General features: G+C 40.8%; 1 protein-coding gene across 1 annotated transcript in view; it reads right to left on the bottom strand.

Annotated features, from left to right (window-relative positions):
* Positions 1 to 6,940: 6,940 nt before the first annotated feature.
* The window catches only part of lrrc75bb (leucine rich repeat containing 75Bb), a 46,463-nt gene continuing 32,775 nt past the window's right edge, over positions 6,941 to 20,628 (bottom strand). The window contains exon 4 of the mRNA XM_050053027.1: positions 6,941 to 10,615. Within this exon, the coding sequence (XP_049908984.1) occupies positions 10,012 to 10,615 (604 nt within the window). The 3' untranslated portion in view covers positions 6,941 to 10,011. The remainder of the gene's footprint in view (positions 10,616 to 20,628) is intronic.

Here is a 20,628-nt window from a genome sequence, read left to right as displayed (position 1 = left end):
CGAACACGTCATCCAAATGACTGATAAATATTCACGTATTTACTGGAAAATGTGTTTTTCTGAGGTTGCAACAAATGTTGCAACAAATGGGAAAGCAAAACTACAACTTGACACCTTCTTTGGGATGATTTTGGATCTCCTGCACATCCGGTGAATGACTTACGGTCAGTTGACTTTACAACTTAAGTTTTGGATGAGAACCAGATGACAAGTTTAAACTCTGTGCCACAATTATTGACTTCTCTGGGAGAGAGTCCAACACATATCTGTCTCCAGGATTGTGAAACATGAGCAATAAAAAACACAAAAAGAGTGATTACCCCCCAAACACCTCACAGCCCCCCTTTCCCAAACACACATATACAAACGAGTCTGCCTCATACAAGCACACACATGCAGTCAAACACATGAACAAACAAAATCACAACATGTGTATTTGATCTCAATTATCTTCCTTTCAACATTACTCCTACGTAAATTCATTTGGCTGCCTTGGAAACTCGTCATTACTGCAATGACCTTCTTGGGAAGCCTCAGCAATGTGTGTTCACTTCATGCAAACCCCCCCCTGCAACTCTGGCTTTCTCATGAATCCTGCACACACTTATCAAATGTCCTCTTCTGTGCTCCCGCAGAGGCTAGATACTTTCAGTCAGCACATGAGGATTTGATTCCAGCTCACAAAAACATTCAGCTGTTTCATGTACAGACAGGCTCCACTGCGAGCCTACATTCGGTGCTGCTCTGTGCTGCCAGCAAGTGCCACTAGATGGAGCGTGTATGCTTTCAAAAAGAGCAGTCGGATGCTTAGTGTGTGTCTGACTGAAGGAGTTAAACAATTTGTCATAAACTGGCACATCTGCAAACTGCTAAGTATATTATATAATGTAGGCAATAATAAAAAGAATAAAATATCGGTGGTGAAAGACGTACCCAGATATTTTACTGAAGTAAAAATAGAAATACCACAGTGTTGAAATACTCTGGTACAAGTAAGAAGTCAAATGTAAGCATCAAAATATACCTCAAGTACCAAAAGGACTTATTATGCAGGTCCATTTCCAGGGAATGTGCATCACATTATGGATAATAATTATTTATGCATTAAGGTGTCCACATCTCTTTGATGCTGCAGCTGGTGCAGGTGGAGCTAACTTTAATTATTTTATATACTGCTGGCTTGTGGATGGATTTCCTCCCCCAAGGATCAACAAAGTCTTATCTTAAACTATAATAATACATCATAATTTATTCGCTGATTGCATGTTGCATTATTAATCTGAATTCATACTGTACTGTAACGTGCTTGCTTGTGTAATTTGGTTTTTGCTACTTTATACTCTCACTCCAATACAATCTAGAGCTGGGGTGTCAAGCTCGTTTTAGCTCATGGGTGACATACGGCTCAATTTGATCTCAAGTGGGTCGGACCAGTAAAACCATTGCATAATAACCTATAAAGAACAGCACCTTCGAATGTTTGGCTTTTTTTTTTTAAGTGTGAAGCAAATCCATTCTGAAAACACTCATCCACTTACAAAAAAGACGATGAACAGCCTGAGATGTGAAAAATAAGTGCAATTTCAACAATATGTCTCAAATATTCCACAGTCAGTCTACCAGTAATGAAACTGGCAATGCTGGCATCACCATACCAAACTAAAGTGGAGGCTACTGAGGAGGCAGGTTATTAAGTTATCCCCTGCCTTACAAACCATTTACAAATCAAATGTTTTGAGAACTGAATTCTGGTCAGGGTGAAAAGCATCTGAAGCAGTAGCTACTCACTGTTAAACCTGCTCCTGAAACCTGGCACCTCTTAGCCTTCACAAGTGCATCAATATAAGGTGTGGGAAGTCATCCAGTGGGCTTAATTGGACTCTTTGGTGGGTTGGCTCTGATCTAGAGGATAAATACTGTACTATGTACTGCCCTACTTTTATTCGACAGCTATAGTTAGTTACTTTTCTACTTATGATTTTACCCCCACACAAAAATCCCACATAATAACATAGAAAATAAAATGCATTGTTAAAGATTAAACCAGTAGTTCACTGCCCTTTTAGCCCCTGACCATCTACAACACAAAAAGAAAAAGGAAAAACAACAGTTTGTGGTTGGGGCCCCTTGCCATGTTTCAGATGTGAGTCTTTAGCAGTCCCACCGGAGAGATTTCCTTTTAAAACTTCTCACATGGTCTTTGTTAAATAACTGTACGAGGCCCAGAGAGGTCAAATTATTACATTCAAAAAAAATAAAAATAAAAAAATCAAAGATGAGAGAAAAGTCCCACAAATGGGAACAGATTTGTGTTGCAGAACTTTGTGTTTCTCCTTCCCTCTCCCATTAATCATCTCACAACCTCTCAGATTTATCTTGTGACCCTGTAGAGGGGGCCGACCCCTACGTTTGGAACCACTATACTAAACAGCCTAACTATATATTAAGTAATTAAACCTCAACTGTATTTTTACATTGTTGTATTGGTATTTTTACTACAGCTAATGATCTGAGTACGTCTTCCACCACTGCGACTGTACATGGCGAGCCAGCAGTACAGTGTTATGTGCTGCTAGCTGAACTCCTGTCATTAAAAAGGAAGATGTGAGAGAGTTTGTACCAGGGTGAAACCACAGGAAGGAAGAAACACAAGGGCTAATGAATGAAAACATTCTCCCTGCCTCCTACATCACTGAAGCCCTGTGTGTGCTAACCTGTGGCCTCTCGCTGCACACACACCATGTCTAAGAATAACCAGGTCAATGCATAATGACTTGGCTGGACTGTTGGTTTAGTAAACAAGGAGTGTAATCTCTTTGAAAAATCTGCGCCGACACTTTGAGACGATCGAACTGGGTAGAAATGAGAAATGGTCGGTGAAACTCTTCGGCAATGTCACAAAAGAACAAATACTACAGTACAAGTTGTGCATTCACAAGTTCCATTTAAAAGCTTAGTGTTAAAATATTGATCGAAAAACATGCGAGCAACAATTTAATGTTGTTGCTGGAGCAGGTCGAACATTACTCTCATGCATATCTGTTCAGTTAAAGAATAACATGCAGTCCAGGAAGAAGACATGTCTAAACACTGGCTGGTTTAAAGTCTCAGTTGGAAACATTTTGAAATTTGTATGTTTTTTTTCCCCCAAAACATTTGTACCATATCTAAGGCACACATATCTAGTAAAAGTACAATCAGTGTTTAGACTTTTTTGAAATGTTTCTCCCAAAATGTTTGACTACTGAAACATATACACTGTAATAAAAAGTATTATGCCCTCAATGGCCACTATTAGGTACACCTTGCTAGTATCAGGTTGGACCCTTTTTGCCTTCAGGACTTAATTCTTGGTGGCATAGATTCAACAAGGTGCTGGAAACATTCCTCAGAGATTTTGAAGGCAGGATGGATCCATGCTTTCATGTTGTTTACACCAAATTCTGACCCTACCGTCTGAATGTGGCAGCAGANGGATATTTTCTCTTTTTGGGACCATCCTCTGTAAACCCTAGAGATGGTTGTGTGTAAAAATCCCAGTAGATAAGCAGTTTCTGACAGACCAGTCTGTCTGGCACCAACAACCATGCCACATTCAGTCACTTAAATCACCTTTCTTCCCCATTCTGATGCTCAGTTTGAACTTCAGCAGGTCGTCTTGACCATGTCTACATGCCTAAATACATTGAGTTGCTGCCACGTGATTGGCTCATTAGTCATTTGCATAAATGAGCAGTTGAACAAGTGTACCTAATAAAGTGGCCGATATGTGTATATACTGTATAAACATGTAAGGATTGTGTTAATCAATCATTATCATAACATTTTAGTTGAGAAGTCAATATACAGTATTTAGTTTGCAAGATTGAATCATATTCCCTCAAACTAATTCCCTTAACTTAACTTATAATATGCCTAAAATAATATAAAGACAAATGTTTTATGACCAATAAAACTTTATTACTACAGACATAACAATTGTTCCCATCAAACCTTAACCATTTATTTGGAAGGACAAACACTACTTATAGTGTCACTTAAGTCTCTATATGAAGAAGAATGTCTTGAAAGTAAGACCCCAAGTGATTTCAGCTTTTTGAAAAAAATATAAACCCAAAACAAAACATAAAAAAGCTATTAAGCCGCTGCTGTCAGGCTTTTGAACACTTTAACTGGTGCATCCTCAAAAGGTGACAAATAGATTCAATATCTTCAAGAAAAATACACACACCAGAGAGTGTTACGCAGTTGTGTTAAGCTCACACAAACATCAAATGAGCCCACAAGGACCAATCTCAAAGTCGTTTACACCACAGATGTCCTGGGGCTCGGGAAAAACAAGTGAACTCATAATATCTAAGACATTATCCCTGAAGGAAACCTGGAGACCGTTAAAAATAACACAACAGAACGGACACTGGAGAGGATTCAAGTCCAATCTCTTAGCCGAGCTCCACTGGGGAACACTGTTGTAATATAGGGAAGAAATATTCACATGTTAGTGAGTTTGGATTTTGGGAATCCTTCTTAACTCTTCAAACATGCTGTAATAGACTATACTAGTCTATATGATGAAGCTGACTATGTTTCCTCACTTTAAAAGGTTTAAAATTAAGTACAGGTTAAAAACTTGCTTGATTGTTTGCTAGTAGCTGTTAGCTTGTGGGGTTACTGGGGTAGCACATCTAGTTCAGCCGATTTAAGGTTACATCTGCTTCCTTGTTTTCAGTTTTGTTAGTATTTCCTGCTTTATTTTGACGCTCACCCTTGTCTCTCATTTCAGGTAATTCACTTCCTGCCACTGTGTGATCACCTGCCTCGCCCTGATTGGTTCCACCTGTCCCTCATTACCCCTCCTCCTGTGTGTATTTGGTCCACCTGCTGCCCTTTGTCTGTGCCAGGTCATTCTCAGTTTTCTTGAGCACATGTTCCAGCCAGCTCTTCCTAGTGTTGTCTTGGTTTTTGATCAGATATTTTGCATTTTTGTATTCTGCTTCAGGCCCTAGCTTTTGGAAAGTTTTGTTTGTATTTTTGGACTGTTTCACTGTGCACCGACGTTTATAAAAGACCTCGTGTTTTTGAGTCCTGCACCTGAGTCCTTTCTTTGTTGGTGCCAGTCTGATAGCAGAAAGGAGGGCTTAGGAAAATAGCATTTTGATGCTAAAACATACTTCAGCTACATGGAAAGCAGGAAAGCTACATAATAATAATAGTAACACATTTTTGATTCATTTTTGTATTTTTACAAGACACCCAAGGACACCTCACAAAACCAAAATAAGACAGTCATCACATAACACATCTTAATGAAATGCATATACATGTAACCGGTGGACTGTAGTGTTTTTGTGTTGCATTGTGTTGATATGAAGAGGCCCAGACTGTGGATATCTTTCGAGGCGATCTCCGTTTATTCCTGACAACTGACAGCAAGAGGTAAAAACAAAATCTTTCGTCAATTACAACCATATTACCTCGAGCCCCTACACACATTAAGTGACACATGAATATGTTAGCATAAAATAAACTTATAAACATAGCTTAACAGCACTTAAACACAGAAATTACTATGAGAGCGATTTCCCTCACCAATGGAGTACAACAGCAAAAGAGGAGAGATAAGGTGGGAGACATCCCTTTATAAGTAGGGTACCCCCAAAGGTGAACGTAGGGGTACAGAAGCTGAGTATCAAACGTTCCACATATTGACTATAGAGGTCTAAGCATGTCAGGTAATTATAATACTTAATATTACAAATGTACATATGACTTTGTTACACATATCACTGCTGTATAATTGACCCTGTTACCTACAGATAAGAGAACATATTCATTAAACATACTATGTAACACCAGGAAAGGCTGATCTAAAAAGTTGAGAACAGCCTGTTCAGTTTTCAGTTGCAACTTAAATGAAGAAAGTGACGTGCACTGACACAGACCCTGAGGAAGGGCATTCCACAGATTAAGGCCAGTAACACTACAGGCCCGGTCACCCATGGCACAGAGCCTGGAGGGGGAGGCGAGATTAAGTTGGCTTCAGAGGAACAGAGCGAACGAGACGGTGTGTGCAAATGGAGAAGAATGATATAAAAACCTTGAAAATAGTGTCTCTGAGCGTTTATAGACTTTTCGTCTGGGTTGATAAACTGCATCTGCTGATGATGCAGATTATGATGCCTGCATGACTGAAAGCTGTGAGACAGTTACTAAATGGACCTTGTGGTGAGACGGATTTCTCAACCTTTTTTTCCAAGGTCAAGAACTTCTTTTTTAATGTGTGTTGAATCAACTTTATAGTCATTCTACAGGCTGTAGTTTGTGTTACCACAAAGCTGTACTTACTGTAATCATATTACAGTAGTAAATTTGCGTTGTTACCCCCCCACTGCTGTACATAAGACACTGTTAATGTCTGACAATTTGTTAAGACGTGAAGAGCTTGAATGTCTGCATGGTGTTTAAGTGTCGGCTACAATCCAGAACAGATTGCTCTGTTACCCGACACTCCTCCGCTTCTTCTTTTAGAGGGACAAACAGGGATCGAAGATGGATGGCCCCGGGCTCTCCCCCTGTGAACATGAAAATGCCTCGCTAGCAGAGCAGCTACAAGTCAGCAGGATGTTGATATTATTCTGCCCCTGACAGGTCCATACAGGGCTCCCTTCTCATCCTCACACGATATTAAAATGCTGACATGGAAACCAGCTGCTGAAAAACCCCAGAGTCATCAGACCATCCCTAATGCGTCCCTGAAGTATGAGAGCAATTACTAACTTTCAGGGCTTTATATATTATCCAAACTAATGTGTGATGGTGAGGTACAGAAGCAGCTTCGTTAATAGAAAATAGAACTCCTGGTTGTAATAAACATAATCCAGGTACAATGCACTGTAATAACTTCAGATTTACCAATGACAAAAACTCCACAAAAGACAAATATTATTCAAATCATGTTTATTTTTGAAGCAACAGCAGGCAAACATCACTTTAACTTTAAAAGCGAGCCGTGATTTAATGAGCCAAAAACAAAAATTAAGCGAATTCACAACTGATTTTCATCATGGCAGTGAATTGTATGAAATTCTATCAAACAAAGAAGTTGAGATAAAACATTTATTTCAGGATGCGGGTGACTCAGTGAGTTGTTTTTATATCAACAACAACAACAACAACAACAACCCATGAAAACAAAGCTTGTGCATTCAGGGACGGATTCGTCCTTAAAGTGCAAATGAGTAAACATTTCATTTCTACGATCAAAGGTAGTAATTTACTCTGCATGTCCACAGTACACTCATGCACACAGGCGCACACTCTAATTATGCTCTCATAGACACACACATACACACACATACGCACACAGACGCACACACACACAAACCAAGCATCCTGTTCATTAATATCCCTGTAAACACAAATAAACAGATTTTCCTGAATAACAGCATGGAAAGGGAACAGACCACATTAACATGTGTAGGCAGGATAAAGTGTGGGCAGTTGTGTTCACATGCGGCAATGTTAAATCCAATCCCTCACCCCCCCAAAATAAAATCTCAAATATATTGGAACATTAATGTACATGTAAACATGCTCTCTGTCTGTGGGATCTGACGTCGCGCTACAGTAAACAGTCATGCCCATTTTTTAAAAAAACAATACAAAAAGATGAGAACTACACACCTAAAAAAAAACCGACTAGTCAAAAAAAGAAACTGTTGCAGTTTACTCATGCCACAACATGAATGTGCACGCTTTAGCACCACAGAGGAAAAGATAAAAGCAGAGCTGTTGGTAATCGCTTCATTGTCTGTGTACGCCTTTAAAAACAGAGTGGGCATCTTTCTCGTTGCTTATGGTCTGATTCATAAATAGAATCACTCACAAACCACCAGTGGACCAAATTATCTGGGGCTAGTCCTATTTGCTGGGAAAAAAATAGATCCTCTGCTCACCATCTGTGACTAAAGGGGCCTAACAAGACCTGATAGAGGCAGTAATCAGTTCATCGGCAGCTCATCCCCGAACACTGTGTGTGTTGTCTGCATGTCCGCGTGTGTGTGTATCAGGCCGAGGTTTTTCTCCACACAGCTGCAGCATTGGTGTACCAACACCAGCTGAAGCACCAGCGCTGGAGAGTTAAACTAAAATGGATTCAGTATGCCTCATTTACTCACCGAAACTCACCATTTATTTAAAGACAAATCCTGACTAAATACTGTGGCCCAACAGAAAAATGAGGATTATTTTGTGCGAACATAATCTCACTGCAGTGGAGTTCTGACTCCAAACATAAATATAGCAAAAATGTCAGTTGAAATTAAACGACTTCTTAAAGGTGCAGTGTGTAGGATTTAGGCGGATATATTGGCATGAATGGAATATATTATTAAAATTATGTTTTCTTTGGTGGATAATCACCTGAAAATAAGAATCGTTGTGTTTTAGTTACCTTAGAATTAGGCGTTTATATCTACGTAGGGAACAAATTCTCGTCCACGGAGTCCGCCATGTTGCTACAGTAGCCCAGTTGGACAAACCAAACATTGGCTCTACATTGGGCCATTCCCATTTTCACATCAGCCACTGTAGTTAGTGACAAGCCGAACTGTTTATCCACCTCTGTGGATAATTCGGCTCCCTGTAAAAACCTCCTGAAGGTCTGGATCTTAAGTTATCAGAGAAAAAAGGTGAGCTGTAACAAGCCGAACAGTGTCAAACACTGATTTGTAACGTGAAACTGATGAAGCTCAGCGTAAGTTCAATCTTGACTCTCCCTCCCACTCCCACTGCTTCCTCTAATCAGCTGTCTATGGGTGTTCACTCTTCTGGTTATCCAATCAAACTTCATAACGATCTCTATCAGCCAATCAGGATGCTACTGCAAAATTTTAAATCTGCTCTCTCCTCTGCTGCTGTCAGCTGTCATTTTAGGCAGAATTGTCATGCCATTCTCCACCCCGTTCACCTCCAGCCATCGTATCCAGAGTCCAGGACAAGCTCAACAAAGGCCCATTCCTCTACTTATCCTGAACATCAGCACTTATCCAAATTCTCCACATCTTCTTCTCATCTCATCCTCACCACCTCTACCGCCACAAGTGTCTAGACCACAGGAGGGCTGCCTATTCGACTATGGATTCATCACCCTTCTTATATCACACTATCTTGATGAGGTCTAATCGCCAAAGACTCTTCACATTTTTCATTCTCATGTGCACATGTAAGAACGAGTCTCTTCTGACTGAACTCTATTCAGTGTTTTTACTGGTTTTAATCACCTGATCTGTTTGTTTTGGCGAGAGAGAGACCTCTGCAAATATTTTAGCTCCCGGTAAAACCCTCCTGAACAATGAACACTGAAGAATCCCTAAGTAGGAGTTCACGCTAGGCACACCATAGAAATTACAGCTGGTTGCAGTCTGCTATTCTCACAACTGGATGCTACTAAATCCTGCACACTGCTCCTTATTGCAGGATATTTAGTTACTTCTTCAGGGTTTTCACAGAAATGGGGCAGCAGGGGTGAAATTGTCAGAGAGATCAGCTGGGTAAATGTGCTGGAGGGATGTGAATTAGTAACACTCCCCCTTTCCTCAACTGCTACTGTCGAGGTGCCCTTGTGCAAGGCACTTAAAACCCAGCTGCTCAAGTCGACAGTGGTAAATAATGGGAAGCTTCAAGGTGTGAGAGCACAAACTGTTCACTGAGAAACAGCAAACATGTTCAGTTAAACTTCTCCTGAATCAGTGAAGGTCAGATCGATCCATAAATAAATTCTGAGCGTCTGTACAACCACAGAGCTGCCTGCACTGCTGAGCTTCAGTAGTCAGAGCATCCAGAGGGACACATAACACAGTTACTTATTTTTAAGTTATTTTCAGAAAACACGTGGGTCACTGTAAGCATCTGCCACAATGGCAGCTGCTAACACAGGAGGCTAGACTTAGGGCGAGGTGATACTGAGAGATATGAGGGGCAGCCAGTCAAAAAGAAAGCAGCTCAGGGCGATCACCTCCCACAGAAGTGCAGTGGCACATTTTTTGACATGTTTTCTTCTCCAAAGCCCCAGGCTTGAAGCTCCAGCCTGTCCTCCTCCTCCTCTTTATCATCTTCCTCTCCATCCCCCTCCTCGTACAGACTGGGCTCCTCCACAGACGTCTCCATGTTTGGGTTGTAGCCACTGAATGTCTGCGCCTCCCTGTACTCGTAAATAGTGGGGAGGCTACTGCGCAAACCAAAGCGGCGCCGCAGGGCCACAAGCAGCGGCTGCGGCACGGTGAAGATATCCACATTGTTGCCCAGGTCGACCCAGGCCAGGCTGGGGAAGCTCTTAGGATCCTTCACTGCGTCTGTCAGGTCTTTCAGAATAGCCACTGTCAGACGGTTGCCATTGACGGCCAGTATGGTCAGTTTCGGCAGGCAGCCGAGGTGGGGCAGCAGCAGCCGTAAGCTCTCGTCCTGCAGCTCTGTGAAGCTCAGGTCCACAGCCGACACCGCGTCACTGCTACTCTGGAGGTAGAAAGCCACACGGTGGACATCTCGGCCAGACAGCGGGATGCCTGACAGGTTGACCACATCGCCGGACAGTTTCTTCTTCAGGGTGGTCTTTAGGCTGAAAGAGGAAAAAACAAACTTCTATCACTTTGTTTATAAGTTGGATTTTTGAGACACACAACAGCCATTTGTTAGGTGTGCTAATTCTTCAGTGCTGGCAGTTAGTTTTCCAAAAGTGTGTAAAGACAAACGATCTTTACTTTATGATGCCGGGGTTACTGATTTTAAGGGCTCTGTAATGGGGTGCCACACTGTCCCACAAGTACAGGGGAACTGCAAAGCACGCAAAAAACAAAACAGTATTCACCAGTAGAGTATGGAGAGTGTAGCAATCAATAATGTAAAGAAGAGAATTTGCATTTAAATGCGTCTCGGTCTGAGTTCCCTAAGCAGCAAATTCTGTCTCCTGGGCTGAATGTCATCCACTGAGGAGCACCAGCTGTTTTCAGTTTCGTGTGTCACTTCTTTCTCGTAAAGCCACCTCTAAGCCAGCTCTCTAAGTCTTTAAGTGCGAAACAACCATAAAAAAAAAATAAATAAATAAATGACTGGAAAACAGAGTAAACAAGGCAGAAAAAGAAAATGTTGGCCCTTCTGTCAGGGCCAATTAGCAACAGATGTGTCACCTTGTTTTGAGCTGCAGTTGTAGTTTCAACCTCGGGACAAGTGTCATTTTGTAAACAAGGATTCAGGAGAAAGAAGCATCTTTTTGAAAATCAGGTCACATGTGCTAAGGGGTTGTGGGTGACACATGAATAAGCTCCTTGAGCTCATCTGGAAATTTTGAAAAATGTGAGAACTCACTAGTGTGATGCCCTGCTCTAAGGGCTCTGACACACCAAGACAGAAGAGGAATGTAAGTGAGGAACGCAAACAAACGACTATAGTTAAGAGGACGTGATCAAAATAAACTTGTTTTTTTTTTTTAGCCAATGAAATCTTTAGCAGAAATGGTTAGTAATTCTTTGTGCTATTGTTTGCTAGCGCACGGTAAATATTATTTGTTCCTGTAACACTAGGTTGTGTTGTTAATGTGATACTTTTCTAACTAGCATCTTGAATCGATCCTGTCAGATTTCTGGTTTCTCTTTTTGAATGATAAATACAGATTACCACCGCCTGCTGTTATGGAGAGTTATTTCTTCTCACGCAGGCACAGGCCGTACATGCAAGCTGGCCATTGGCTGCAGTCTTTGTAGTCTGTTCAAGTGCAACTTTTTGGCTGTATCACAGGCAACGTGAGAAGATGCAGCAGTCAGCTTTCATCGCCAGTAGCTCTTTGATGTTGGTTGTAACCTTGTTTGATGGACAATTTTAAGAGGAAGGATCAAAATCGATGCAGCACAACCGGATATATTGTCTTTTTTTCCCCCATGTAATCTCCTTCAATGTCAAAACCTGGTGTCTACATTACCCACAATGCAACTTGACCGCTAACAATCCTGTGGGAAATTCGGGTATGTTGTGCTCGTAGCTAGAGATAGGAAGTGGGATAGAGACGTCAGGGAAGCTAACTTCTTTCTAACTCCACACATCCAGTTTGTTTTTCTATTTTATTTAGTGGCCAGCTTAACTGACACTAGTGACCTCACTTGAGGCAGAACATGACATCATTGGTGGCAGTATAGTAACGCTCATTTCAGACCAATGATTCCTGATGAGACGAAACCACTTTAGAACGTTGCGGAGAAAAGTTGTAAAGTGGCCATCTGAGCTCGACTAAATCTGGCTGATGGTGTCACCGGCAACTCCGCTGGTCAAATCACTGGCAGCTGGTTTTAGAATATAAGGCTGGTCACCTATTTCCTAATTCAGCTTGTATTGAAGTCCACTGTCAAGTGTTCGCTTGCTGTGGCAAGTGCTCTATTCCCACCAAGCCCTCTGTTTCTGTCCTCACGATGCGCTGGTATCAGATGGTGTGTTGCTGTTGCTCGCCGTTTCGTCACTACTACAAATGCAACCACAGCCAATATCTCACTATCACTATCCTCATTCATATTTTAAGAAGCTACAAATTATATTCAGCCACAAAATAAGCCCGAAAAGCTGCAAACAGAGTGGAGGTACAGTGAGTTGTTGCATAGAGGTGATACACCGTCTCATCTAGTTGCATTGGTGTGAACCGTCAGCTTTTTAGAACGTTGCAGAACGGCAAGTAGTAGCATATTTTAACTCATCTTGTTGAGTCTTTTGTCTGAACTGGGCTTTAGAATTTGAATTGAAAAGTTGGTGGAATCCTCCTTTAAATATCAAGGGGTGTGAATTGTTTTTGCGCCTCAGTTATTTTATGGATGACATAAGATGTTATATGTTAATTAAAAGGGCTGGTAGCTGGATTTTATAACCTTCAGATGGAGCCAGGCTAGCTGTTTCTCCCTGCTCCCAGTATTTATGCTAAGGTAGTTCAGTCAGTTCCTGGCAGTATCTTTATTTTTCTTGTACACACAAGAGTTGTATCCACCTTCTCATTCACAGCTCAGCAAGAAAGTACAAAAGCAAATTTCCCAAAATGCTGAACTTTTCCTTTAACTTTTGTCAGACTGTGATAAATGTCTTCTGAGACATTATGTGGGACAGACAGGAGGATAAAAGGGTACTGGATGGATGGATGAACACACTATGGAGGGACGTAAATGGGTGAGAAACGAGAGCGATAAAAGCAAGTGATCATCTATTTCAGTCCAAATGACTTGAGACAACAGGTGTGAGGTGAATCCATCTTAAGGAAAAATACGACTGTAACCACCGCAGCTGTCAGGTTAGATCATTGTCTTCCTCGCCGCCTCTGATAGCACACTGCGATCTAAAACAGCATGTTCTCCCTATACCAGAGTGTGGTTAAATATGCATAGGAGAGCTATAAGGAAGCTGTATGCATGTGACAGTAGCACTTGAGAGTTAAGGGCCATCTACACCACGAGCGATAATGATGTGAGCATCACTGAAAAAATGATAACATTCTGTAAACAGTGGCGCCAAACACAAGACGCGCTCCAGCTGTGTGGCCCTGTTAATTTAGGTGGATTTTGATTGGCTCTCAGTGTTTATATCAGTCATAAAATTGCTCTGAAAATGATCCCAACAATATCATTGGCCACTGCCATTGTTGTTACACTTTCGGTGTGGGCTCTGCCATCCACAAAAAATATTAAGTTATTGTTCCTTTGTGGTCGGCCCTTAAGACAGAACTACAGTGCATTAGACTTTTACTGGCATGTAGACTCAGAGGCAAGACATCTGCCGAACAGATGACAATGCAGTGGAAGTGTGGGAGACTTTGTTTAAAAAAATTAGACAAACAGGAGAAAATTGTTGTGTTTAACTGGCCGAAGGTTTATCCTCTCTTTGTCTTAGTCCTGTTTGCCTTCGCTCGTCCCTCTGCCTCCTCAGGCACGGAGAGGATTATCCTCACATCTCTCTCCCCTCTCTCTCTCTGGTCTGTTTGAGAGCCTTAAAAATCGGCAGCCTGTGCTCTTTACATCTGTCACCCTTTCTGCTCGGTTAAGGCAAAGAAAAAGATCTGTAGCACATTGGGCTGTGATTCGCAAGATTATTGATTCCAGGAGTAGGCTATAATTCATCTCTCCCTCCTTCACATCCTAACTCTTGCTCACTGCCTCTCACTTTCTTGCTCTTCTATTTCTTGGCCTATTTCTTTTCTCTCCGATAATCCCACTGACTTTCTTGTTCTATATTTGATCTGCTGAAGCACCTGTAATCTCTCTTTCATTTTTCATTTTTTTCACTGGCTAATTGTAGTTGTAACTTTATTAAAATTCTTACCTATCGAAGTCCATACTAATTCTGCCTGTATGTGTTTCCCTAAACTATTTATTAAACATTATAAGACTGCAAATAACAATTGTTTTCTATATTTAATCGTTTATTCCAGTGGTTCCCATGTTACATCTGAGGGGTCGTGAGAAGACTAACAGAATAGGAAAGCAGAAAAAAAGTATTTCTACTGCACAACATTATCCTGGTTTTTCTGTCCTTTTCTAGTCTTTGCTTTTTGCCTGTGAATTACTGGATCATTTGACATCTTCAGACCACTTAAAAGTATTAAGCAGTCAGAGACAAAAAAAAGGACTGTTTGGTTAAGAGTCTACAGCCATCAGCTTTACGAGGCTACACTGAGGCACAGACATGCCTCGTGCTACATGCTAACAATGACAATGCTAACATGCTGATGTTGGTGCTTCACAAAATGTTAAGGAATCACCAGAGTTGTTATAATTCATCCTGAGGGGAACATGAATGTCTGAACCAGTTGTCACGGCAATCCATTGATAAGATGTCAAAATATTTCACAGAATAAGTAAAAGCTTCGACCTGCTAGTGGTGCTAAAGAAAAAGTCAGGAGATCACCAAAGTCAGTAGAATTCATCTTCTCAAAACCGTGAATGTCTGCACAATATTTCATGGCTATCCATCCAGTAGTTTTTGAGGTTTGTCAATCTGCAGCAAAGTGGTGGAACGACCGAGACGCCAAACCCACAACTAGTGGCAATGAAGGCTGACGGTTTTGTCTCCTCATATCGCCTGTGTCTTTGACGAAAAAGTTGCACTTGAACACGCCACAAAGACTACAGCCAACTGGAAATAACTCTCCATACCAGCAGGTGGCGGTAATCTGTATTTGTCATTCAAAGGGAAACTGGAAGACTGACAGGACGGATTCAAGACGCTAGTTAGCCAGTTAGCATATTAACAACACAACCAAGTTAAAAGAACAAATGATATTCACCGTGCTACTGTGTGCTAGTGGACAAGTACACAAACAATAATGAACAATCTCATTAAAGAGCTTAATGGATGAAAAATAATCTTAACCTTATATAATAGGTTTGCTTGATCTCACGCCCTCTTGATTTTAGGTGTTTGTTTGCTTTTTGATCCATTTCTTTTCTCATGCATGGAGCTAAACCACCAATAAGAGGGATCTCACTCACCTATGGGCTTCGCCACCCCAATTAGACGTGCTGAATCGGCCAAAAAACATTTGACAAGGGCCGATAAAGGCTGACTAGTTCCAATGTTGTGGAACACGCTGCAAAAACAAGGACATCAGATGCTCACTGATGGCCCTACACTGTCGGCTTAGTGCGTCAGGCCCCTTGCAGATAGACATTGCCATCTCTAGAGCCATGGCTAAAAATGCATGAAACCACAGGTTAAGTCCTCCACATCGCAGAAAATAGTAAAAGATGTCAATCACTATTTTCATTAGCCAAAGTTAATGTTTTCAAAATGCTTGTTTTGTCTCACCAACAGTCAAAAACCTTAAGATATTAAATTCAGTTCAGTTCAATGATATAAGCAGTAAATCCTCATACCCAGACACTGAAACCACTAAGTGTTTGACCATTATTGCTTGACGAATCCCGAAATGATTAATTGATTGTTAAATAGATATTGATAAATTTTATGTCGATCTAGGTAATGTACTTTTTGACTAATCGTTTCAGCGCTCAAACATTATTGACCTTGACTGTAGCATCTAAAAGTGCCAGGAAAGTCTGACGGCATCCGCAGCTTCTTGGCACACTCGACCGCTGCTGTGACTTCAAAGCGTTTACTGTACCGCTGTGCAGCCTCTGCACTTTACTGTAATGAAACTGATTATGGGCATTGAATTTTGTTCTCTTGGACTTATTTATAGGAGGGTTTTCCAACTTGCGCTGAAGCCCTCCTCTCTCACCTGTGTGCCTATATTTATGTAGGAAGAGCTGTTCCATGAGACAAAGTCAGGCAGCAGCACTGTAGCTGAGTGGGTGGTGCAGGGGGAGGGTGGGCTCTAATGTGTTTTTAATGAGACAGAGTAAAGACGACTTCAGACTTCCTTCCAAATCCTCTGCCTCCCAGCTCCGTGGGCACAGTTCCACCCACAGGCTGCTCGGCTGGCCGCAGGCACAGGGGCACAGATAGCATTTCTAAAGCCACAGTGTACAGTGTAGTCCATCACCCATAAATGATAACAACATAAACAACAAAATGTCTCATCTTGCTCCCTCTGATGTGGCTGCCATGCTCGTAGGCAGTGTTGCATATCCTCTTGGACCAGCTTAGACACAAACAACTTCAAAGGATAGTGTACCCAGATAAACACGATGCGCAACAAGAGCGTCCCCTGCATCGGGACTCATTCGAAACCAAACATCTGAGGGAAATCCATTTATTGACATCCTCAGGAGCAACTGATATAATAGTGCAGGAATCTAATAAGAGCAGACTATCGTATGTCGAACTATTGGCTGCGTAAATGTGGGTTCAGGCAGGCTGTCTAATTGCTTTTCATAGCCTGTCTTTCCTCGGGGATGTTGTTAACTTTTACGCACTGAACAAGGGTCCTTGCTGTTCTATAGTTATGTAAACCCCAGAGGTAGGGAATAAAACATCTGGGGTTTGTGATGTTGAGACAGTGTGCAGGCAAAGAGGCCGAGCTTACAGAAAAGGTCAGAACAAAACCCGAGAATGTGTTTTTTAATGAATCATTTTAATGAAACAGTGTTTTGAGATAAGGTGCCGAAGAATCAGTGATTCGATCTGTGTTTAAACTGCAGTGGGAGGAGTTCATGCTGGATAACAAACCTACAGTGGCTTGATCTATCGCGCAAGCTGCCAGTGTTGATACAGAGATTTACTCAGGCAGCCTCAGCTGCCCAGCGACTATTGCAACAACTGCACACTAAACACCTCTGCTTCAATGATCTCTTCCCACAGCAAGAGTGGAAATCTGCATTGAAATATACAGTGCACACCTTTCTGATAATGTGTGAAGTGTGGCTTTTGGCACTGTTATTTCCCCCAGTATTTACCACATAAAACATACAGCGGTATATTGTGTAGAGAATATTATATAGACCAGCTCCAAAACCTCCACTTCTGTTTCAGATCTTATTAAAGGTTGTCTGAGATGGCTCTACTTAGTGCGACCAATTATCTCCTCTTCACCTCTGATGTTGGCAGGTCTGCACTGATTTTCTGTGACTTTATCTCCTACCTGTTGAGCAGCCAGTTAACACTTACCACTGGCAATTTAACTCAGCTACTGCCCCTCTGAGCTGTGGAGAACATCAAGGCTCTGTCCTTGGTCTCCTTCTATTTCTCATCTATGTGCCTCCACTTGGTGGAATAATAAGTAAGTTGCATTACTATGTTGATGACATGCAACTCTATGTATTTGTAAAATCAGGGACTACCAGTCTCTGACTAACAACTCAACTTAAACTCTAAAGAAATATCAGAAATAATCCTGTTAAGGATTCAACTCGTTAATTTAGTGATAAATTTGATAACCTGCCATCCTCGCTTAAAGTACATTATGCAATCAGTGGTCTGGCTCCAACATATACAAGTATCTTTGAGCTTTTGTGCCTTTATGTACCTGTGCTCAACCTCAGATCCTGGACAAAACTCTGCTAGCAACACCCCAATCTAAAACTAAAGGAAGTCTGGAATTTGCGGTCAGGAGCCTTAAACTCTGGAACAGCGACCCTGATAAACTTTTTCTTGCTATCAGTGATTTCCTTTAAATCTCAGAAAATATGTTCCTCACATGTTTTTGCAAACCAAGGACACATTACATTTGTATATTATTTTGTAGCAGATATGTTTAAATCTTTATATTTCTCAACAGCGCTGTGATGAGGTTAGGTTTAGGCACAGTGTTCGCTTGGTTATTGTTCGGAAAGGATCATGTTTTGTCTTAAAACATCCACATTTGGTGGCACAAAAGCTGCTCTAATAGCCGGGACAGGTCAGAAAAAATACCCAGGTTCGGTGGCTCAAATTCCACAGGGAAATGCCGCAATGTGTCAGTGAAAAACACTCAGGTTCTGTCGCTCAAATGCAGTTGGGGAATGCTGCAATGTGTCGGTAAGAAACACCCAGGTTCTGTGACACCATTGGTATTAAGAAATGCTGCGATGTGTAGCTAAAAAAAACAGGTTTGGTGCCACAAACAACGGTAAATGCTGTAAAGGACAGCCAAAAGATGACTAGTTTCAAACAGTCTGCAGCTTGTCAGGTGTCTCGCCGAGTTAACACGCCATCCACCATCCCCTCCACCTCCCTGATGACAAAGGTCAGCTTATATATTATGCCATTTTAAAAATGTTGATGTTATATATCATATTAAATGTGCAAATGTGATGTATTCATGGTCTGCAGAGATGTAAAATGTGAACATTTTCTCCTGGTAACTGGGCTGAAAAAAACCTATTACAATATGGCATTTCTGTGCTGGAGTGCTATACGAAGAAAGGTTATTATTATTATTTTATTATTCCATTTTTATCCCTTTGTGCAATACATTCCCAGACAAGATGAAAGCCTCTCCATTTAAGGTTGGGTCAGGTCCATTGACTTCTGTAATCACTCATTTTCTAACCCATGTCTCATCAGCAGCATTACTCTGCAGCTTCTCTACTACATCATTCTGCTAATCAGTTTCCACTCGAATGCAACCAAACAACACTCCCTCTACACTTAACCTAAAAGAAATGAAGTGGCCGAGAGGTTAACATTTTAAAAAGGGCTGAGAGGGTCGGACCAACACGTACATTCTCCTAAATTAAAATACAATAACATTTTTACAAGGAGAATCGTACAACCCCTCAATACTCTGCCACCTGGGTGAGAGTTAAAAGGAAATGGCAGGAGAAACTTGTAATGTGTCCACCCACATAGAATACACGTTCCCCTTCATTTACTCTCATGAATCAGTAATACATCAAGAGACGGGGGGAGTGTTAGAGGCCATATTTTTTTCCTCGTGTTCATGTGCAGTGGGATTTCATGTAACAATGTGTGCAGTGTGTACTAAGACTGGTCTTGTTTGGTAAAATAAATATTTTTAACGTTTTTACCTCTTCTTGTTTGCCTAAGCATTCAAGCTTTTTTTCAGCACTGCTGTATGATCACAGCGACTTCATTGAAGCTAGATGATTTGGTACACATTTCATAACACCCTTTACAAAGCACCTTTTAACGTTTAACTGATAGCAGTATTAGCTTTTTTGGGAAATGCTCTTACTCTCTTTCTTGATGAGCGTTAGATTAGAATATTCACGTACTGATGTTATACTGTCTCAGAAATAGTGGCGATAAATGATATAACCGCCATTTTGAGACCATTTTATGCCACTGATATGATGATAATAGCATAATAATGCAGGTACATCCTTTCAAAGACCAATGAACCTTTAACACTTGAAAATATCCAGACATTTGAATTGGGAAATGAAAAAAGTATTCAACTAATCTGAAGAATGACTTACCACTGGTTAATATATATAAGGAAGTACATATGAAATGTGTAGCTTTATAAGAATAGCCCAAAATTACACACTTTGAGACCTAATACAACTATAACAGAGTGGTGCAAATTTGAAAATTTTTATCACTCCTGGTTCCCTCATCTGGAAGTAAATGTGTATTTTTAAATGTTTTTTTTTTGTTATATGCCTGAAATAATGACGGTGGTTAACACATATTAACATATTTTCACGTTTTGTTCTATTACAATATGTCAGTAGAAACCTACTTGTGAATTTCGAAGCCTCTATGTGTCTTAAAAATATGGTTGCTAACAAGTGGTTAAATGAGACTACAAAGCGTCATCATGCTGAACATGGCTTTACAGCCTCATTATGAAGGCGACATTGAAGGCGTCTGTGGTGTAGTTTATTTATAGCCTAATGTTAGCTTTTCAGCTTTTTTTTGACTGCATTTAGGCTTCAAAAAAATCATAAAAGTGATGTTCTTTTGTGAATTTTTTCTTGCTGAACAAATCGTGTACATATCAAATCAAAATCAAATCAACTTTATTTATATGGCACTTTTCATACAACAGTAACACAAAGTGCCTCACAGAGGTTAAAAACAACAAAGATCAAAACAGAAAACAAAAAGAAAAGAGAAAACCCAACCCTCCCACCCAACAAAAAGCTATTTAGCTCATAAAATTGAGTTAGTAGCTAGGTAAGAATGATCTAAAACAGAGACATAAAATGCATCAAAACTAAAACCTATAGGCTAACTAAAATAACAAAAGATAAAGGTTAAATG

This window comes from Epinephelus moara, chromosome 9 (assembly GCF_006386435.1).
Source record: "Epinephelus moara isolate mb chromosome 9, YSFRI_EMoa_1.0, whole genome shotgun sequence".
In the NCBI taxonomy this organism is placed as follows: Eukaryota; Metazoa; Chordata; class Actinopteri; order Perciformes; family Serranidae; genus Epinephelus; species Epinephelus moara.
This window is presented reverse-complemented; position numbering and strand designations above follow the sequence as displayed.